This window comes from Taudactylus pleione, unplaced genomic scaffold (assembly GCF_031769625.1).
Source record: "Taudactylus pleione unplaced genomic scaffold, aTauple2 ptg001374l, whole genome shotgun sequence".
Taxonomy (NCBI): domain Eukaryota; kingdom Metazoa; phylum Chordata; class Amphibia; order Anura; family Myobatrachidae; genus Taudactylus; species Taudactylus pleione.
This window is the reverse complement of record NW_028285774.1, coordinates 383,527-407,209: the sequence shown is the minus strand read 5'-3', so window position 1 is coordinate 407,209 and position 23,683 is coordinate 383,527. Positions and strand designations below refer to the sequence as shown.

Here is a 23,683-nt window from a genome sequence, read left to right as displayed (position 1 = left end):
CAGGAGGTTGGGCACCCCCACTGCGACAGCTGTGTGGCAGTGCCATATGGACACGCCCCCAAATAACATCATTAAAGGGGCTTGGCCTATGGTAATTAGACCACACCCCCTTCATCGAGCACAGGGTTAACGGGCTCCTCAGTCCCGTTCTGCACAGCGCACAGCCCCTACTGGAGCCAGCACTGTACCTACACTCTTTACCAGTCCTCTGGAATTACTCCTGTAGCTAGTGACTGGTTGTATAATTATATTAATGTTGTTACCAGCACCCCTTTAACGCATTTAGTATCCCTGGCTGTATCCCATCTGGCCCCAATGATTTTTCCACTTTCACTTTTGAGATTTCTGTTAGGACCCTCTCCTCTGTAAATGTACTTTTATCTGCATAATTATTATGGATATACTTGTTACTTAACTGTGGCCCTTTCCCCTCTCTTTCCGTAGTAAATACAGAATACAGCTAGAACAGTGAGTGTAAATGGATGATTTATTTTGATCCTAAAAAAAAAAAGAGAGATAGCGATTCTAGAGAATTAGTGACAGTGAAAATTCTAAAGATCAAATGGAAAATAATATAGATCCTACAAAATGGAACTGGTTAACATTTAACCACATGCAGTAAAAACAGAAGTGTTGATACAAGGTTATTATGTTACAATGTTTGTGTTATTACTTATTTATTTTAAAACCATATTTGCTGTCGGCAGGAAATACATGTCAACAATTTGTTTAAAAGAAGGAAGTCTCCTCTGCAGAGCTAGAATGTCTCTTTATATAGAGTATCTTGTCTGGTGATCATGTTATGCGATAGGTTGTCTATATGTTGTGCCCGGTATTCAATCGGGAAACCGGCTGATGTAAGCCCGACAGCCGGCTTCCCAATTTTGCTAATGTAAGCGACTGCAAAAAAAAAAGGAAGCAAATAAAAAAAGTGCATTATTATTACTGTGCCAATTTCCAGAAATGACCGTGCAGTCTAGTCTTTGGTTATACAGAAACGTATTTAATACTTACAGTATTTATTATTATTATTATTATTTTTTTTTTTTCATGCATAGTCTGAATAAAGGTAGAGTTTGTACCCGGTGCTGCACAGAAATATTTCTAAAATTGAACTTACTGTAGAATGGGATTAAGCCAAATGCGCAAAAATAGGCTCAGCACAGAGGTTATAAATACCTAAAAAATGCCTAAGCAGCAAAAGGAGTTATCAAAAATCAGTTCCACTCCCCATAAAGTATAATAAATAAAAACTAGCACCAAGTGAGAAAGTTCTACAGTCTGCAGAGAAATAAGGAGTTCCACACTTACCTCCCCGTCTTTTACCTCCTCAGTTCCATCCGGTAGCTGGGGCGGGGTTGTGTTAAGTGACTTTTTGAAGCATTTTCTGCAAATGAAACACAGAAATAAATACATAAAAGTAAAATTTTCAGGTACAGAGCGTGCAAACTGGTGAGTCTGTGTCACAAATGCTGTTGTACGGTTGTGTCCATTTGTGGACAGGGTCGGACTGGCCCACAGGGGTACAGGGGAAATCCCCGGTGGGCCCTACTGCCTGAGGGCCCCATACACTCCTCTAGGGGTGAAGCAGGGTCATAGATGAACTTGGGTGCTTGATTTGTTTCTATGGAAACTACATTAAGGTTAGCCCTCCTGCCAATCAAAGTGGGTGGTGCTGACACACCCCAGTCTCTTTTATAATGGGGCCCTCTCTAATGGTTGGCCAGGTCCATCTATTGTGGCTAGCCACACCCTCTTTGGTGGCTGGCCACACCCCTTAAGCTTGGGCCCCTACCATTGTATTTCCTGGTGGGCCCTCCATGCCCCATTCCGACACTGTTCGTGGATATAGGCACTGCTCAGTTCCCACCCAAAACCCCTATTTCCTGGAAAGAGAGATCTTGGTCAAGTTCCATCAGACTCTGAATAAAACGGTGACATGTTAAAAATATGCGTAAAGTCACATCTGCTCATGGGTTGTATACAAAAACTGACCATGCAAGAGATCTATCCGACTCACAATCAGGCTCTATGAGTGGGAGCGTCTTTGCTGAATAGTCTACGCACAACACTGTGAATTTCTGTGAAAAAATATATTCTTATAAAACATCAAGGGTTAGAGACTGCACAGTTCCTCAGCAGTGGCATGGTGGGTGGTGGCAGTGACATGGTGTGCGGTGGAAGTGGCATGGTGTGCGGGGGCAGTGGCATGGTGTGTGGTGGCAGTGACATGGTGTGCGGTGGAAGTGGCATGGTGTGCGGTGGCATGGTGTGCAGTGGAAGTGGCATGGTGTGCGGTGGCAGTGACATGGAGTGTGGTGGCATGGTGTGCAGTGGCAGTGACATGGTGTGTGGTGGCAGTGGCATGGTGTGCAGTGGCAGTGACATGGTATGTGGTGGCAGTGGCATGGTGTGCAGTGGCAGTGGCATGGTGTGCGGTGGCAGTGGCATGGTGTGCGGGGACTGTGAGATGGTGTGCGGTGGCAGTGGCATGGTGTGCGGTGGCATGGTGTTTGGTGGCAGTGGCATGGTGTGCGGTGGCAGTGACATAGTGTACGGTGGCAGTGGCATGGTGTGCAGTGGCAGTGACATGGTATGTGGTGGCAGTGGCATGGTGTGCGGTGGCAGTGACATGGTGTGCGGTGGCAGTGGCATGGTGTGCGGGGACAGTGAGATGGTGTGCGGTGGCAGTGGCATGGTGTGCGGTGGCATGATGTTTGGTGGCAGTGGCATGGTGTGCGGTGGCAGTGACATAGTGTACGGTGGCAGTGGCATGGTGTGTGGTGGCATGGTGTGCAGTGGAAGTGTCATGGTGTGCGGTGGCAGTGACATGGAGTGCGGTGGCATGGTGTGCGGTGGCAGTGGCATGATGGGCGGTGGCAGTGGCATGGTGTGCAGTGACATGGTGTGCGGGGGCAGTGACATGGTGTGCGGTGGCAGTGGCATGGTGTGCAGTGGCAGTGACATGGAGTGCAGTGGCATGGTGTGCAGTGGCAGTGACATGGAGTGCAGTGGCATGGTGTGCAGTGGCAGTGACATGGAGTGCAGTGGCATGGTGTGCGGTGGCAGTGACATGGTGTGCGGTGGCAGTGGCATTGTGTGCAGTGGCAGTGACATGGAGTGCAGTGGCAGTGAAATGGAGTGCAGTGGCATGGTGTGCAGTGGCAGTGACATGGAGTGCAGTGACATAGTGTACGGTGGCAGTGGCATGGTGTGCGGTGGCATGGTGTGCAGTGGAAGTGTCATGGTGTGTGGTGGCAGTGACATGGAGTGCGGTGGCATGGTGTGCGGTGGCAGTGGCATGATGTGCGGTGGCAGTAGCATGGTGTGCAGTGACATGGTGTGCGGTGGCAGTGACATGGTGTGCGGTGGCAGTGGCATGGTGTGCAGTGGCAGTGACATGGAGTGCAGTGGCAGTGACATGGAGTGCAGTGGCATGGTGTGCAGTGGCAGTGACATGGAGTGCAGTGGCATGGTGTGCGGTGGCAGTGACATGGTGTGCGGTGGCAGTGGCATGGTGTGCAGTGGCAGTGACATGGAGTGCAGTGGCATGGTGTGCAGTGGCAGTGACATGTTGTTCGGTGGCAGTGACATGGTGTGCGGTGGCATTGGCATGGTGTGCGGTGGCAGTGGCATGGTGTTCAGTGGCAGTGGCATGGTGTGCTGTGGCATGGTGTGCGGTGGCAGTGACATGGTGTGTGGTGGCAGTGACATGGTGTGCGGTGGCAGTGGCATGGTGTGCGGTGGCAGTGGCATGGTGTGTGGTGACATGGTGTGCAGTGGAAGTGGCATGGTGTGCGGTGGCAGTGGCATGGTGTGCGGTGGCATGGAGTTTGGTGGCAGTGGCATGGTGTGCGGTGGCAGTGACATAGTGTACGGTGGCAGTGGCATTGTGTGCGGTGGCATGGTGTGCAGTGGAAGTGTCATGGTGTGCGGTGGCAGTGACATGGAGTGCAGTGGCATGGTGTGCGGTGGCAGTGGCATGATGTGCGGTGGCAGTGGCATGGTGTGCAGTGACATGGTGTGCGGTGGCAGTGACATGGTGTGCGGTGGCAGTGGCATGGTGTGCAGTGGCAGTGACATGGAGTGCAGTGGCATGGTGTGCAGTGGCAGTGACATGGAGTGCAGTGGCACGGTGTGCGGTGGCAGTGACATGGTGTGCGGTGGCAGTGGCATGGTGTGCAGTGGCAGTGACATGGAGTGCAGTGGCAGTGACATGGAGTGCAGTGGCATGGTGTGCAGTGGCAGTGACATGTTGTTCGGTGGCAGTGACATGGTGTGCGGTGGCATTGGCATGGTGTGCGGTGGCAGTGGCATGGTGTTCAGTGGCAGTGGCATGGTGTGCTGTGGCATGGTGTGCGGTGGCAGTGACATGGTGTGTGGTGGCAGTGACATGGTGTGCGGTGGCAGTGGCATGGTGTGCGGTGGCAGTGGCATGGTGTGTGGTGACATGGTGTGCAGTGGAAGTGGCATGGTGTGCGGTGGCAGTGGCATGGTGTGCGGTGGCATGGTGTTTGGTGGCAGTGGCATGGTGTGCGGTGGCAGTGACATAGTGTACGGTGGCAGTGGCATGGTGTGCGGTGGCATGGTGTGCAGTGGAAGTGTCATGGTGTGCGGTGGCAGTGACATGGAGTGCGGTGGCATGGTGTGCGGTGGCAGTGGCATGATGTGCGGTGGCAGTGGCATGGTGTGCAGTGACATGGTGTGCGGTGGCAGTGACATGGTGTGCGGTGGCAGTGGCATGGTGTGCAGTGGCAGTGACATGGAGTGCAGTGGCATGGTGTGCAGTGACATGGAGTGCAGTGGCATGGTGTGCGGTGGCAGTGACATGGTGTGCGGTGGCAGTGGCATGGTGTGCAGTGGCAGTGACATGGAGTGCAGTGGCAGTGACATGGAGTGCAGTGGCATGGTGTGCAGTGGCAGTGACATGGAGTGCAGTGACATAGTGTACGGTGGCAGTGGCATGGTGTGCGGTGGCATGGTGTGCGGTGGCAGTGACATGGAGTGCAGTGGCATGGTGTGCGGTGGCAGTGGCATGATGTGCAGTGGCAGTAGCATGGTGTGCAGTGACATGGTGTGCGGTGGCAGTGACATGGTGTGCGGTGGCAGTGGCATGGTGTGCAGTGGCAGTGACATGGAGTGCAGTGGCAGTGGCATGGTGTGCGGTGACATGGTGTGTGGTGGCAGTGACATGGTGTGTGGTGGCAGCGACATGGTGTGCGGTGGCAGTGACATGGTGTACGGGGGCAGTGACATGGTGTGCGGGGGCATGGTGTGTGGTGGTATGGTGTACGGTGGCAGTGACATGGTGTGCGGTGGCAGTGGCATGGTGTGCGTTGGCATGGTGTGTGGTGGCAGTGACATGGTGTGTGGTGGCAGTGACATGGTGTGCAGTGGCAGTGACATGGTGTGCGGGGGCAGTGGCATGGTGTGTGGTGGTATGGTGTACGGTGGCAGTGACATGGTGTGCGGTGGCAGTGGTATGGTGTGCGGTGGCATGGTGTGTGGTGGCAGTGACATGGTGTGTTGTGGCAGTGGCATGGTGGTGCACTGCTTTCAGTGGTATGCCCTTTGCACCAAACAGGTGCTAGTGACGAAGGTTATAAGGACTATGGACATCAGATATAGGAGAAAAGCAAAGAAAGGAGAACATTTGCTCCTGGACAGACTAAGTAGCAATGCATGGTAAATGAACCTGGAACATGCCAACTCTATATCAGTCCACACGTTTTCAATCCCCTTAATGCAACATGGTTTTGCAAAGGTGCAAATTTGTGTTTTTTCCTTTGCTCCTAACTCTAAACAAGGCCCTTTGTTTGTGCACTAAAACAATATAAATAATGCAATCAATGTACAAATGTGATACATTATAGAGACACGGAAAAGACAGATCCTCTTACTTTCAGGATTTATTGATGACAATAAGGGCTCTATTTATTAACATTATTTTGTCTAAAATAAAGTGATAAAGGCTGTTTTGTGTTTTCACACCCTTTTCACATTATTTTAGTATCACCTACAGTTATTACATGGCAATTGGAGTAGAATTCTGAAAATTCTACTCCAACCCCTAAGTATCACTTATTTTTAGTAAAGCAGATCACATTTCCCATAATTGTAATGGGAAATGTGATCCGACAAGAGTTACTAAAAATAAAATGTGAAAAAATATCGGGGAAAGCCCTGTGATAATAACGCCACCTGGAGGTGGCGTTATCCAGGGTCTCCCCCGGTTACCGGACTCCTGGCCTGCTCTAACGGGGAGAGCAGAGCCGGGAGCCGGTCCCAGTAATCAGCTGTGTGGTCTAAACAGACCACACGCTGATCTCTGCTAAACAGACCGCAAGCTGATTACTGTAAAAAAAAGAAAAAGAAAATAGTAAAAAAAAAGTTGACTTACCTGACTCCAGGGACCGGTGATCGGGCCTCCGGTGATGACTCCCCTCCAGGTCAACTGGTCTCCCATAGTGCACTGCTGCCCGGTCATCAGGTGATCGGGTCCCAGTGCAGTATGGGAGATCACCTGACCAGAGGCATGGAAGACATCACCGGAGGCCCGGATCATGCAGGTAAGTGTAATTAAGGGAGAGGGGGGTCGCGGGGGGTCCGCGATCGTGGGGGGTGGGGCTTAGCACCGGGGGTAGCAGTGGCGACCGGTTGGTGCATGCGCGAGCACTTAGTCACAGTATTTTTTGCAAAAATACCGTGATAAGGCTCCGAAGGGGAGTCACAGGGACAGAGCTTTATCGCAAGCTCTGTCCCTGTAAGGGATTTGCAGTAAATCCCTGTGATATTGCCTGAATTCGCAATGCGAATTCAGTCGTTAATATCACATTACAATCTGCATTCAATATGCGGATTGTAGTAAATAGAGCCCTAAGAATTAAATTAGACACATTTACAAACTAAATAAAAGAACGGCAATTGCACCAATTACATGGTTGGGCAAAGTGCACCTCAATGTTACAAAAGAGCACAGGAACTACGTTTTTCCAATTTGCATATTTTAAATTACCCTGACGGTTTCTACACACAACGTATGGCCGAAGCAATGGCTAACAGAACAAGATGGCAGCCAAAGTTTTTTGTAGGCAAACTTTCTTTTTGAATAAATGGACAGTAGGCACATTAGTGAATCTAGTTTTGTGGAGCAATGACAATACAAGATTTCCGTGTTGCGCTGAGGTGTTCATGGTCATATCCACGCTGGCGGAGATTAGGTCTTGCCTTATACTTTTATCAGTATCCATTTATACCAACCAGTTACATATAGGCAAACAGGCAATTCTAGTCGTGTTTTGCCCGATGTAGAAAAAAAGTTTTGTTCCACAAAGTAACACAAAAGGCAACACAAAGTCCTCTCACTCTAATAATTAATTCACAACATAAATAAAGCTAATTTGAATGGTATTTTAGTGCAAACCACTATTTGTCCATCTCACTATTTGTCCTCTCTGAATGGATCCCTCCCAGACGAAACGCGGTAAGAACCCCATAGGCTAATATTGGGTAATGCCATATACAGATATGGTACATATGAGTTTGAGGCCAAAACTCTGAAAACTGCATTTTTGGAGTTTTGGCTGCATTTTTGCCCTTAGTACATCCCACCCACAGTCAGCTCCTAATAATGGTGGTTAGCGGCACAAGTGCTTGAGCCTTTGTGGTCACTATTAGGGGTGGCCAGTGGGTATAGGAGCAGTCTGATGACAGGCTCGGCATCCACCAGTTGCTCCATGGTGCTTCTGGAAAGTCAGGTTGGGTTGCTCAATACTGGGTTTATAGCTTAATGGTGTAGAGTCTGGTAAAAAGTAGTGCAAAAGAAACTGAGCGCTAACAAGTCACGACTAGAAGGGCTGTTTAAAGCGCAAGGAAGTAAGATGTATGTGGACACATCTGTATGTGCCAGAGTAATGCCCTGAGTGCTCCACTGCTCAGAATAGAGTTTGGATAGATGAAACATGTCAGAATGATGGCTATTCTCTGTGTGGAACAGGAAATGATAAAAGTCTACGGTTCGCTAAGGTTACTGTAAAACAAATGCAAATAAGCCTCTCATTTTGTTTCACTATTAAATGGCTTCCGGATGTTAATAGGAAAGTCTTGTTGGTGGCGGAATAACAATATTACTGGCAGAAATGTTACATAATACCTGAGCTGTGATCGCTTCCAGCAGACAATGCATCCCGTGATGGAGAAGAGGATGGGAATGAGTGACAAAGCCCACAGGGTATTAGTCTCACCATCTGCAGAGAGAAAATTCCATACAGTATAGTAACTGGGCACAATTAATATTTAAAAAAAATTCACGTTAGTATGTTCGTTATAATTTGAGATTGCATTATTACCAGTTATTTATATTTATATGTTGATCATATATTACGCATATTTTACAGAGAGTATTTCAGTCATTCACATCAGTCCCTGCCCCTGGGAGCTCACAATCTACCCATATGTTCCCTACCACAAGCACACAAACACACTAGGGTGAATTTAATGTCAGAATCCAATTAACCTACCAGTATGTTTCTGGCTTGTGGGAAGAAACCGGAGCACCCGGGAGAACATACAGACTCCATACAGAGAGGGTCTTGGTGGGAATTGAACCCTAGACCTCAGTGCTGTAATGAAATAATGCTAACTACTGCACCAGTGGTTCCCAAACTCTACCCTCAAGACACCTTAACTGTCCAGATTTTAAAGATATTCCTGGTTGAGCACAGCTGGTTAAATGAAATTGTCTGAGGTAATAATTAAGTTATCTGTGCTCAAGCATGGATATCCTTAAAAACCTGTACTGTTACGATGCCCTGAGGACTTTGGGAACCTCTGCAATACACCATCCATGTTACCCATTTTCCCTTCCTGTTACACTTTATTATACACAAGGATTGGCCATTTAGAGGTGGACACATTACATGCATTGCATTGCATACAGTATGTGCATTTGGGTAATATCAGTATGTGCCCGTACTCTGTAGCATAGGCATGTGGACTGATGGTACTATTAGTAGTAACATTACCCTATTTGTACACAATATACAGTAATAATGTCATATACACAAGACAGAATATTGTCTGGTAATAGATGGAAAAAATTGCATTGTGAATATAAAATGTAATTAAATACAAAGAAAATACAATTTAAATTAAGCACCAACATTTGGCATCTTCATCTTTAGAAATAGAATAGGAATCGTCTTTCCTGCAGTAAATGCTATGACTTCATATAATATAGGCGAAACGCAACTGGAGAGTTCAATATGCAATCAGCAAATCAGAAGACAGGCCATTTCCGCAAGATATACGCCTCAAAAAAGGCGTATTCGCATTTAATTGTGTTGCACATATGTGAAGACACATTTTTTATAATAAGCCTATGCTTGTCACCACAGACCACCCCCGTGTCAGATCTACCCACGTAAGGAGAAGCAAGTCATTAATATGCAAATAAATATAAATATATATAATTATATACTGCGAATGGCACAGCACCAAAGTACAGGCTGCCGCGGTGCCAGCTATGTGTATTCATACTGTAAATAGTTCTAAGTGTGGCAGACGGCAGACTATGGGCCAAATGTAATAGGGTGAGAGTTTAGATAATGTGATAGTTTTCTCACACTTGAATTTCAACTCAGCCAATGTAATAGAGTCTGAGAACAAAGCAACAGAGGAAACTCGCATGTTTTACAGACTCAGAAAAATCTCTTACAATTTAAAATTTCATCCAGATATTTTCCCAATTTGAAGATAAAACTCCACCAATGTGAGAATTTACTGCTAAACTCTCATATTTTCTATTCTCTCACCCTATTACATTTGACCCAGGGTGTCTGTTTTGGTAAATTGCGAGTTTTGTGTGAAAATTAGCAATTTTTCACAACTCTCCAATGTAATAAGGTGTCAGGGCCTGATTCAGAGCTGAACGCTCTGACCAGAGCGCTCGCTCTGAATCAGGGCCGTCCTATTTAAATGTGGAGCGGCCTTTTGGACGCTCGTATAGCTGTGGGTTACCACCCACAGCTTATGCGAGCGTCCATGATGATGGTCGCGATGGTCTTTGACCATCGCGACCATCGGGCTTGCGACGAGACCCTGCGGTAGGGTCTCGCTGCCGCAAGCCCAGGAGTGATTTTGGCTCTATCAGAGCCAAAATCACTCCCACTGACATCACTAGTGATGTCAGTGGGGCCGGACCCAGACGGTAGGCGTTCCCATGGGAACGCCTCCGTCTGGCAGCCACGCCCACCGAAGGGGGCGTGCTGTCACTCACCATCGATAGCACGCCTCCTTTGGTGCGAGACCCCGAGCGACGTATTCCTCGTCGCTCGCCGGGTCTCGCGCATGCGCACGACGGAGCTCCCTCCGTCGTGCGCATGCGCATTCGCCCAACATCGACACGTTTGCGAGCGTCCTTCACTCGCGAGCGGGTCTGAATGACCCCCTCAGTTCAATAGAACTTGCATTTTTCAGAGTTACTAAAAATCCTCATTCTCAAACTCACATCCAGATGTTTTCCCATTGAAAACAATGAACTCGCCCAATGTAATAGGGTGTCTATTTTAGACTCGCAAAAAAAAGATAACCAAAAGTCCCCAAATAATAGACCACCTTTAGGATAGCGAGTATATCCTGAGCAGGTCCGATTAACACAGAAACATGCACATATCCATGAGATACATGCATGTTTCTGTGTGTACTTATGTAAAAGTTTATTTTTTCTTAAATGACGTGCAGCCCCCCCCCCCCCCTCAAAAGCATAACCAGCCCCGGACTTTATAAAGCCAGTCCTGGTTCTAAGACTGCCTACCCTGGTGTGTGGTCAAGGCACTCTGTTGCATGGCCATGCCCCCTTGTAAATGCTCCTGGTGTTGGTTTTTCAAATATCATGCTCTTAAATCAATTACTCCCCCCCCTAAAAAAAAAAAATCATTCCTATTTTTACGAGCTGAAGACAAATCAGACACAATTGCTCCTCATTGCGTTCATCAAACAAAATGTAGTTATTCTCCAAGATGCAGTTGTTGCTTCTCCATTGTTTAGGTCATGTATACATTGGGGCTGATTCAGCATTGCACGTAAGTAATACAGATTCTCGATTATCGGGAATCTGCGCTTGTGCAGGACCCATTCTGTGAGTGTGCAGAATGGGTCCTGCGTAATCGCACACAGCCCCTTCTATGTCTCTGCCTGCAGAGGCATTTAAGGGGCGGTGCGGGAGCGTTGTCTGCCGGCGTTTCTGGAAATGGGGGCATGTCTGCCCCGTTTTCCGGGAGTGCCAAGGCCAGGGACTGCATCGACCAACGCAGTTTCCTGGCCTTGCAAGCCGGCCAGCCTGACAAAGCTGAGGCTTACTTGGCTGGCCGAAGGCCCAGGGCCATCCGGTTGTCCATGGTCAAAATGGTGAAACCAGCCCGCGACCTTGGTCACTGTGCTGGGATCGCAAATGCAGCAGGGGTTGTTGTCATATACCTCCTGCTGCACTTGCATATTAGTAAGGACGGAATTGCAAAGCTGTCTGCGTGCATACATTAGATATCTATAGCCTGCGTGCAGCATTGCAATTCCGTCCGATGCTGAATCAGCCCCATATTCAATTAATTGTTTTTATTAGTACAGTACCTTATTTATTTTATTGTTAAAAGCAACTTCACTGAGTCACTGCAGGTATTCATGTGCCTCCGCAAGGTCCTCCAAAGAATCTGTGAAATCAGTATGCAGTTAAACCCTGACAAGTGTCGTTTCAGAGTCACTGAGGTCAATTATGTTTCCCAGCTCTGGACTTCAAAGGGTTTTAATCCAGATCGTGCCAAGATACAGGCTATCCAACACATACCTACGTCTACAGATATGTTAAGTCTACAGTGCTATTTGGGTATAACCAACTACCTTTCATAATTTCTGCCACACTACAGTGAGGTCACAGCCCAGCTCCACCAGCTTTGCAACAACAACGTTGAATAGTGGTGGTTGGACCACCATGTTGCTGCTATTTATTGCTTCAAGACTATGCTCACTTCTAGCCTGGTGCCCCAATTTTATGATGTGCATGTTCCTGTTGTGATCTCAGCTGATTCCTCCCAGCATGGTCTTGACATGCAGCGTAATAAACCCATTGGTTGTGTATCCAGGGCCTTTACTGAGACTGAGCCATGTTACGCAAAGATTGAAAAGGAACTGTTGGCTCTAGTCTTTGCTTGTCAAATATTTTACAAGTTTATCTATGAGTGTCCAGTGCTGGTTGAGACAGGCCAACAACTGATTACCATTCTCTGAAAACCCCTGTGTACTGTCTCCGCACTAATCCAATGTTTCATGCTCAAGCTCCAAAGATACCGTCTGGATGTGGTGTACAAATGTGTAAAAAAACCTCAATGTTGCTGATGCCTTATCAAGTGCTCACCTCCTGGACTCAAGTGTCCTTTATATTGATGATGACCTGAATGTCATGGATTTAATGACCTGAATGTCATGAAGTTCGATGACCTCTCCTCCAGGCGCAAAGATGAGATCCGTGATTCGATGCTTTGGGATGACTTCTGCCAATGGTTGTCTTATGTTATATTGTGTAGTTGGCATCATCCTCAAGGGTACTATCCCATGATCTCAAGTCTTTCTTCACCTTCTATGAAGAATTAGCCCTCTCAGAAGACATCCTGCATGGTCAGTGTTTAGTGATACCTTATGCACTTTAAGGTTTCTATTCTCAGCAGGCCCAACAGGGGCACCCCAGGTGTGAGGCCGCCATATGTCGAGCTAAGGCTGCCATGTTTTAGCCCTCTATAGCTGCTGACTTTGTCTCTGTCTGTACCCCCTGCATTGCTTTACATGCCCATTATGTCAAGGAACTGTTAACTCACCATGAGATTTCTGACCTCCCTAGGTTCATCACTGCTGCAAATCTCTTTGTATGGAGAGGGAAAGAGCACCTTTTCTGCACACGACTTACTAAAAATGCCATGCAGTTGATGAGTGGTGAGTTCCAGACTTTCAGCAGTAGTGCCACTAGTTCATATTATGCTACATTACAGCACTCCCAAGACATTAGAGGAGGGTGCAGGGACCAACCAGCTCCTAATTGAGGAGCATACTTTCTAAAGTAGAAAATTCTAAATTGAATGTAGGTCTTCCTAATTTTGGCACACTGGCCCTCATTCAGAGGCGGTCGCAAGAAGCGAGCGCTCGCTCTGAATGAGGGCAGCCGCTTGCCTTTTCAAGTGCGGCCTCCTGGTTGCTAGCTAAGCTGTGGGTTACTGATGTCAGCGCGGCCGCCACAAAACGACAGGTGTTCCTTAAGGAACACCTCCATTTGTGAAACCACCCCTCCGCCACGCCTACAAAACGGGGCACCCCTTTTGTAGTGAGCTCCGGAGCTAGAGAATTTCTCTTTCGCTCCGGGGCTTGCGCACGCGCAGTGCGGCCGCTGCGTGTGCTCAGGGCTTAAACATCGACCCGGTTGCAAGCGCTCAGAGCTTGCGACCGGGTCTGAATGAGGTTCACTGTCCATTTCTGGGACAGTCCTAATCTCAGAGCTCAATCACTGATCCTTAATTCACTGAACAAACACTGTAATCAAGGAGACGTCTACTCTACAACAGTGCTAGGTTTACTGATTAGGTACGAGCTGATTAGGTGTGATCCATCTCAGAGTGATGCATTATATCAGTGTGAGCTTTACGGAGAGGAAGAGACTGAGGCCACCTCCTATATGGGCACCGATGATCCCTCTTTATGCCAGGCAATGGGGCCTGATCCAATTGCTTAGCGGGCTCTGGAACTTGGTAACAAATATAAGACCTAAGTGAATGTAAGGTGGGCTCCAGACATGGACCCCCTGAGCCTAAAGGCCTTGCAACAACAGCACCCCCTGCATAGGACACAACTACCTGTTTAGAGCGATGTTGTGCATAGGACACATCTACCTGTGCAGTGCTATGTTGTGCATAGGACACATCTACCTGTGCAGTACTATGTTGTGCATAGGACATATCTACCTGTTTAGAGCGATGTTGTGCATAGGACACATCTACCTGTGTAGTGCTATGTTGTGCATAGGACATATCTACCTGTGCAGTGCTGTGTTGTGCATAGGACATATCTACCTGTTTAGAGCGATGTTGTGCATAGGACACATCTACCTGTGCAGTGCTGTGTTGTGCATAGGACATATCTACCTGTGCAGTGCTATGTTGTGCATAGGACATATCTACCTGTTTAGAGCGATGTTGTGCATAGGACACATCTACCTGTGCAGTGCTGTGTTGTACATACTGTAAGACACATCTACCTGTGTAGTGCTGTGTTGTACATAGGATACATCTACCTGTGCAGTGCTATGTTGTGCATACTGTAGGACACATCTACTTGTGCAGTGCTGTATTGTACATAGGACACATCTACCTGTGCAGTGCTGTGTTGTACATAGGACACATCTACCTGTGTAGTGCTGTGTTGTACATAGGATACATCTACCTGTGCAGAGCTATGTTGTGCATACTGTAGGACACATCTACTTGTGCAGTGCTGTGTTGTACATAGGACACATCTACCTGTGCAGTGCTGTGTTGTACATAGGACACATCTACCTGTGCAGTGCTGTGTTGTACATAGGACACATCTACCTGTGCAGTGCTGTGTTGTACATAGGACACATCTACCTGTGCAGTGCTGTGTTTTACATAGGATACATCAACCTGTGCAGTGCTGTTTTGTACATAGGACACATCTACCTGTGCAGTGCTATGTTGTACATAGGATACATCTATCTGTGCAGTGCTATGTTGTACATATTACACATCTACCTGTGCAGTGCTGTGTTATACATAGGACACATCTACCTGTGTAGTGATATGTTGTGCATAGGACACATCTACCTGTGTAGTGCTATGTTGTGCATACTGTAGGACACATCTACCTGTGCAGTGCTGTGTTGTACATAGGACACATCTACCTGTGCAGTGCTGTGTTGTACATAGGACACATCTACCTGTGCAGTGCTGTGTTGTACATAGGACACATCTACCTGTGCAGTGCTGTGTTGTACATAGGACACATCTACCTGTGCAGTGCTATGTTGTACATACGACACATCTACCTGTGCAGTGCTGTGTTGTACATAGGACACATCTACCTGTGCAGTGCTGTGTTGTACATAGGACACATCTACCTGTATAGTCCATACTTGCCCACTCTTCCGATTGGGCCGGCAGCCTCCCGAAAATAGGGTGCCGCTCCCGGTCTCTGGGGAAAGCAGGCAAGTCTCCCGACCTCCGGCGACGTGTCTGCACCCTGCACACTTGTAAGTATAAAGCTCGGCAGCGGGGGGGCCGGTGATGTGATTCGCGCTGAATTGCGTCATCGTGGCTCCGCCCCCTGCTCCACAATGCCATTAATATCAGCATTGTGAAGAGAGGGCGGAGCCACGATGACACGATCGCGCTGTCACGCCCCCATGCTCCGCCCCCAATAACGAGTCACTGCCGGGTCCCGTCCCTTTGACCGCGCCACGCCCCCCTTCTCTGTAAGCCCGACAGCTCCCTCACGGAAGGAGGGAGCTAAATGTCGGCTAGTCTGCTGTGTAGTTCTATCTTGTGCATAGGACAATCTACCTGTGCAGTGCTGTGTTGTACATAGGACAATCTACCTGTGCAGTGCTGTGTTGTGCATAGGACACATCTACCTGTGCAGGGCTATGTTGTGCATAGGACACATCTACCTGTACAGTGCTATGTTGTGCATACTGTAGGACACATCTACCTGTGTAGTGCTGTGTTGTACATAGGACACATCTACCTGTGTAGTGCTGTGTTGTGCATAGGACACATATATCTGTGTAGTGCTGTGCTGTACATAGGACACATATATCTGTGCAGTGCTGTGTTGTACATAGGACACATATATCTGAGTGCTGTGTTATACATAGGACACATATATCTGTAGAGTGCTGTGTTGTACATAGGACACTTATACATGTGTAGTGCTGTGTTGTACATAGGACATATATCTGTGTATTGCTGTGTTGTACATAGGACACATCTACCTGTGTAGTGCTGTGTTGTACATAGGACACATATATCTGTGTAGTGCTGTGTTGTACATAAGACACATATATCTGTAGAGTGCTGTGTTGTACATAGGACACTTATACATGTGTAGTGCTGTGTTGTACATAGGACATATATCTGTGTATTGCTGTGTTGTACATAGGACACATCTACCTGTGTAGTGCTGTGTTGTACATAGGACACATATATCTGTGTAGTGCTGTGTTGTACATAGGACACATATATCTGTAGAGTGCTGTGTTGTACATAGGACACATATATCTGTGCAGTGCTGTGATGTACATAGGACACATATATCTGTGTCGTGCTGTGTTGTACATAGGACACATATATCTGTGTCATGCTGTGTTGTACATAGGACACATATATCTGTGTAGTGCTGTGTTGTACATAGGACACATATATCTGTGTAGTGCTGTGTTGTACATAGGACACTTATACATGTGTAGTGCTGTGTTGTACATAGGACACATATATCTGTGTAGTGCTGTGTTGTACATAGGACACATATATCTGTAGAGTGCTGTGTTGTACATAGGACACATATACCTGTGCTCTGCTGTGTTGTACATAGGACACCTATATCTGTGCAGTGCTGTGTTGTACATAGGACACATCTACCTGTGCTCTGCTGTGTTGTACATAGGACACCTATATCTGTGCAGTGCTGTGTTGTACATAGGACACATATATCTGTGCAGTGCTGTGTTGTACATAGGACACATATATCTGTGCAGTGCTGTGTTGTACATAGGACACCTATATCTGTGCAGTGCTGTGTTGTACATAGGACACTTATACATGTGTAGTGCTGTGTTGTACATAGGACACATATATCTGTGTCGTGCTGTGTTGTACAAAGGACACATCTACCTGTGCAGTGCTGTGTTGTACATAGGACACCTATATCTGTGCAGTGCTGTGTTGTACATAGGACACATATATCTGTGGATTTCTGTGTTGTACATAGGACACATCAACCTGTGCTCTGCTGTGTTGTACATAGGACACATATATCTGTGCAGTGCTGTATTGTACATAGGACACCTATATCTGTGCAGTGCTGTGTTGTACATAGGACACATATATCTGTGCAGTGCTGTGTTGTACATAGGACACATATACCTGTGCAGTGCTCTATTGTACATAGGACACATATATCTGTGCAGTGCTGTATTGTACATAGGACACATATATCTGTGCAGTGCTGTGTTGTACATAGGACACATATATCTGTGCAGTGCTGTATTGTACATAGGACACATATATCTGTGCAGTGCTGTATTGTACATAGGACACATATATCTGTGCAGTGCTGTGTTGTACATAGGACACATATATCTGTGCAGTGCTGTGTTGTACATAGGACACATATATCTGTGCAGTGCTGTGTTGTACATAGGACACATATATCTGTGCAGTGCTGTATTGTACATAGGACACCTATATCTGTGCAGTGCTGTGTTGTACATAGGACACATATACCTGTGCTCTGCTGTGTTGTACATAGGACACATATATCTGTGCAGTGCTGTATTGTACATAGGACACATATATCTGTGTCGTGCTGTGTTGTACATAGGACACATATATCTGTGTAGTGCTGTGTTGTACATAGGACACATATATCTATGTAGTGCTGTGTTGTACATAGGACACTTATACATGTGTAGTGCTGTGTTGTACATAGGACACATATATCTGTGTAGTGCTGTGTTGTACATAGGACACATATATCTGTAGAGTGCTGTGTTGTACATAGGACACCTATACCTGTGCTCTGCTGTGTTGTACATAGGACACCTATATCTGTGCAGTGCTGTGTTGTACATAGGACACATCTACCTGTGCTCTGCTGTGTTGTACATAGGACACCTATATCTGTGCAGTGCTGTGTTGTACATAGGACACATATATCTGTGCAGTGCTGTGTTGTACATAGGACACATATATCTGTGCAGTGCTGTGTTGTACATAGGACACATATATCTGTGCAGTGCTATATTGTACATACGGCTTATATTCCATACTGCAGCTAATAGTGCACAATGTTATCTATCCCATAAAAATATCACTGTGAATGTGTATTGTACATGTTTAAATGGAAAACAATGATTGTTAATATAATCCCTGTTATAATTTGATCAACATTAGCTTGGTACATGCTTTGCGTGTGTGGGGGGATTTGGGGGGTAATCGTTTATTTGGATGATGGCACATTGTCCATTTTATTTGTTTTCATTTACAGTACATCTCAATTGTAAAGTGCAACAAAATATGTTGCTGCTATATAAGTACATAAATACTGTGGTATCCGTGTTAAACCCATCGCTACGACATCTGACAGTAGAAGCAAAGCTTTCTGTCCCCTGCATTAGGGATAACTGCTGTGTGTTTAGTTAGCGCATCACATATTGTCCCATTTATTTGTTTCATTGGAAATTGGATTTTAGAATATATTATTGCCATCAGCATTGAGTCCCCCAAGCCGCCATTAACGGTACTACATGCTGTAACCCTGATTTATACAGTTATATTATAGACTTGCAATGCAGAATTGTAACTCAGAAATGGTGAGAGCACTTACTGTATCCACCAGACACTGAGAGGTATTTCTTCTGGGGATCCATAAACGTAGGATGAGAAATAACACAGGTCACAGAGGACACATTGCCGCCCATCACGCTGTACACACTGATCACTGTCCATGTCCCATCCGGATCCTCTGTACTTGTTGTGTTTATATCCTGTGAATGTGGGACCCAGGAGACGTCTGCCGCAGGGTACCCCCCGATGGCTCTGCACTCAGGAGACCCGTCTCTGTCTAATCCCAGGGTCACCGAGGGCTCAGCTAGAAAAGAAAAAAAGAACTAGAGGGGAATATTTACAAAGAAACAGGTTTCCAAAGCCGCCGATTGTTGGTAATTTTGCCAGAGGGATTTAAAGGATAATAATATTGAATGCAAAATACACTGTCATTGGAAACCTGTCACTTATATATATTATACAGTGCTACAAATTTAGTTTAATTAAAAATGGTCATCAATTTATCAATAGCCTAAAATTCCAGGGAGAAATATATCTTCATAGGCTGTTATTAGCAATCACTTATCTTATTGCTGTAACATCAAAATGCAAAAATGATACACATTTGAGTGTAATATATGTCTGAATTTTCTTAAATAATTCACCTATATACAGAGTACTTCATTTATAAGTTAAGCCTTACTGTACAAAACATTACATAAGCTGCCAATACACACAGCAATATGGATGGAGAACCTGCACAATTTAGATTAATCTGGTACAAAGGTGTTGCATGTTTGTGTCTGGAACAGCTGGGAGATCGCTATGGAAATGCTACAGAATCTGTCTCATGTGACCAGTTCCAATCAAATTAGTAACTGATATGGAAGGCTGTGTCTGCATCACGAGTATCAGTCATAGGAAAAAAAGTGTTCTACTGTAGGTTGGAGTGATAGCGGAATAGATTGAGGCAGTACTGGAAAACACAAGTCCATTGAAGCCTTAGGTGCTGTCTTACTATGATTTGGGCTAGTCCTTTTATTATTTATTTACATATTAGCAGCTGTTTATATAGCACACACATATTCCGCAGCACTTTACAGAGAATATTCTGTGATTACCATCAGTTTCTGACCCAGTGGAGCTTACAATCTTTATTTCCTATAACATGTACACACACTGGGGTTAATTATTGTCAGAAGCCAATTTATCTACCAACTAGCAACCCACCCTGGCTTCGCACGTGAGCAATGTCATCTCGCCACAGCCCCTTGCATCTCATAACAACCTCCTGCTTCTTACTCCTGCCCCCTGTGTCTTACAACAGCCTCCTGCTTCTCACTACTGCCCCCTGCATTTCACAACAGCCTCCTGCCTCTCACTACTGCCCCCTGCATTTCACAACAGTCTCCTGATTCTTGCTCCTGCCCCCTGTGTCTTACAACAGCCTCCTGCTTCTCACTACTGCCCCCTGCATCTCACAACAGCCTCCTGCTTCTCACTACTGCCCCCTGCATTTCACAACAGCCTCCTGCTTCTCACTACTGCCCCCTGCATCTCACAACAGCCTCCTGCCTCTCACTACTGCCCCCTGCATTTCACAACAGTCTCCTGATTCTTGCTCCTGCCCCCTGTGTCTTACAACAGCCTCCTGCTTCTCACTACTGCCCCCTGCATCTCACAACAGCCTCCTGCTTCTCACTACTTTTCACCACAGTATCATATATTTCCCCCAGAGGTCCCTGCTTCTCAGTCCTGCTTCTTATAACAGACCCCCTGCATCACACCGCAGCCATCTGCTTCTCACTCCTGCCCCTTACATCTCACCAGCAGTGTCACCACAACATCCACTGCTACTGCCCTGCAACTGGCCGGGGCCTGGCCACTGAGATGTGCTGGGAAGGCAGGAAGATGAGAGATTTGTATTGCAGCTACTGTAAGCATTATCAGCAGCATGTGCCTGGGGCTGGAGCCAGGGCCTCAGAGAGCCATCCCGGGCCCGGGGGGAGGGGCTTGGCCGTGTCATTGGGGACATGGCCACACCCCCTTAGAAAACACAGAAAATTAAAAAACCTATTTGCAGCGCACTGTGGAGGGGGGCACTGTGAGACCCTTAGCCCGGTGCAAATCCAGGGGGTCGCGATCAGTGTGACTGCTTACCCTCACAGGTAGAGGAGACTGTTTCTGCCGCAGGCTCCCACGGCAGCCCAGCACACAGCAGTGCTGGCTGATAACAGGTAAGGGTGGGGGGCTTCTGACCCAGACCCAGCCGGGCCCCTCCAACAAGCTCGGGCCAGGTAATTAGTACTTGCTCCCCTCCCTCTCGGCACCCCTAGCTGGGGCATCTGTGCATATTTCTATATCCTATGTGCGCACCCCTCCCCAACTGCTGAACATGGCGATGAGCAATGTCCTTTTTGCAAAATGTACCCAAAGGCGTGTGGCTGAGCAGGAGCATTACGCTGGAGAGGGAGCACTTCATGGTGGAGGAGTATTGGCTGGGGTCCGCCTGCAGGTTCAGCATAGGGATGGACATCGGAATCCGATGGTTACTAACCAATGATTTGTTTGTGTTTGATGGTAGTGTTTTTACCATTTGATGGTGACAGTCTAATGTGTGCCACCAATGAATGGAAATCATTCGATGGTGTTCTCATGGTTGTTTGTTTTTATAAAATTCCTGATAGTTATGCCTTCCATGTCCCCTTCCTGGCTACTGTGACTGCATCAGGGCATCTTCATGGGTTCGTTGAAGGCTGTCTCTTACTCTCTGTCCCTGATTCAGATTTGGGAATAGAGTAAGATAGAACAAGTATCTCTGTACATGGACAAACCATGTTGCAATGCAAGGGGTGTAAATACATCTCTCACTTTGCTGTTTCAGCACTATGGGCAGCTACACTACTTCAGCTTGGTATAAGATAAGATTTATTTCTGTGACTGCTTCAGTAAAATAGTCACTGCTCTTCTCCCTTTTGTTACAGATGAATGGTTCATACACCTAAACCTTCCTCGACCAATGTTGTATAGAATAGTGATAACCCCATCAAAATCCGTCCAGTGGTCCAATAGATTAGCCCGGACGAACACACAGACTCCAGAACCGGGAACTTTAATATTATATATATATTGTGACACAGTTAGGTTTGGGGGTCCCTCTCCTGGGTAGAGGACTCCTTCCTTACACACACAGCAGCAGGGAAGCAGCACACCAGTCTGGATGCAAGTACAAGCTGGTCGGCGCCAGTCTTTATTGTACAATGTCAGAAATATAAAGAAAACATAAACATAAATCCTAGCCCTGTCGGGGCACTAACTTCACAGGTAGTTCCCTCACTACCAGAACCTGGCAGGACCTAATGACCTCACCAGCAACAAAAGCACAGCACAACACTCACGGTTAGGTTTCCAAGTGTCTCTGAGCAAACTCCCTGTCTGCTCTCCCAGGTGAGACAATCAGCCCTCAACACACTAGGCTTATATTGGCCACTCTCAGGTGGAAACCTTAACAAGCCTGTTACCAGGCTGCGAGAACCAAAACCTGGAGTGGCCGTGGGTGGAGCCCTCCCTCTCCTCTCACCCACAACCCCCAGGTCCCAAACCGGCTTTTCAAAAAGCCGAAACTCAAGCCTGCTACACTGCAGACTTTCTCCTGGGGATTTTAAACACATAGGACAGGAATCTGGGATAAATGTCCCTGCCACAGACCATTTTACCAGTGATCCTATCACAATATATATATATATATATATATATATATATTTGGAGTTTATGGGGAACCAAAGCACCAGGAGGAAATCCATGCAGACACGGGGAGCTTATGTACAAAACATTACATAAGCTGCCAATACACACAGCAATATGGATGGAGAACCTGCACAATTTAGATTAATCTGGTACAAAGTTGTTGCATGTTTGTGTCTGGAACAGCTGGGAGATCGCTATGGAAATGCTACAGAATCTGTCTCATGTGACCAGTTCCAATCAAATTAGTAACTGATATGGAAGGCTGTGTCTGCATCACGAGTATCAGTCATAGGAAAAAAAGTGTTCTACTGTAGGTTGGAGTTATAGCGGAATAGATTGAGGCAGTACTGGAAAACACAAGTCCATTGAAGCCTTAGGTGCTGTCTTACTATGATTTGGGCTAGTCCTTTTATTATTTATTTACATATTAGCAGCTGTTTATATAGCACACACATATTCCGCAGCACTTTACAGAGAATATTCTGTGATTACCATCAGTTTCTGACCCAGTGGAGCTTACAATCTTTATTTCCTATAACATGTACACACACTGGGGTTAATTATTGTCAGAAGCCAATTTATCTACCAACTAGCAACCCACCCTGGCTTCGCATGTGAGCAATGTCATCTCGCCACAGCCCCTTGCATCTCATAACAACCTCCTGCTTCTTACTCCTGCCCCCTGTGTCTTACAACAGCCTCCTGCTTCTCACTACTTTTCACCACAGTATCATATATTTCCCCCACAGGTCCCTGCTTCTCAGTCCTGCTTCTTATAACAGACCCCTGCATCACACCGCAGCCATCTGCTTCTCACTACTGCCCCCTGCATTTCACAACAGCCTCCTGCTTCTCACTACTGCCCCCTGCATTTCACAACAGCCTCCTGCTTCTCACTACTGCCCCCTGCATCTCACAACAGCCTCCTGCTTCTCACTACTTTTCACCACAGTATCATATATTTCCCCCACAGGTCCCTGCTTCTCAGTCCTGCTTCTTATAACAGACCCCTGCATCACACCGCAGCCATCTGCTTCTCACTCCTGCCCCTTACATCTCACCAGCAGTGTCACCACAACATCCACTGCTACTGCCCTGCAACTGGCCGGGGCCTGGCCACTGAGATGTGCTGGGAAGGCAGGAAGATGAGAGATTTGTATTGCAGCTACTGTAAGCATTATCAGCAGCATGTGCCTGGGGCTGGAGCCAGGGCCTCAGAGAGCCATCCCGGGCCCGGGGGGAGGGGCTTGGCCGTGTCATTGGGGACATGGCCACACCCCCTTAGAAAACACAGAAAATTAAAAAACCTATTTGCAGCGCACTGTGGAGGGGGGCACTGTGAG

At 46.9% G+C, this 23,683-nt stretch overlaps 1 protein-coding gene across 1 annotated transcript in view; it reads right to left on the bottom strand.

Moving 5' to 3' along the window:
* Positions 1-23,683, bottom strand: part of LOC148442974 (cell surface glycoprotein CD200 receptor 1-B-like) — a 69,859-nt gene that overhangs the window by 7,487 nt on the left and 38,689 nt on the right. The window contains exons 3-5 of the mRNA XM_088463441.1: positions 18,664-18,918; positions 8,153-8,246; positions 1,306-1,387 (exon numbers count right to left, since the gene is read on the bottom strand). Coding sequence (XP_088319567.1) covers positions 1,306-1,387; positions 8,153-8,246; positions 18,664-18,918 — 431 coding nt within the window. The remainder of the gene's footprint in view (positions 1-1,305; positions 1,388-8,152; positions 8,247-18,663; positions 18,919-23,683) is intronic.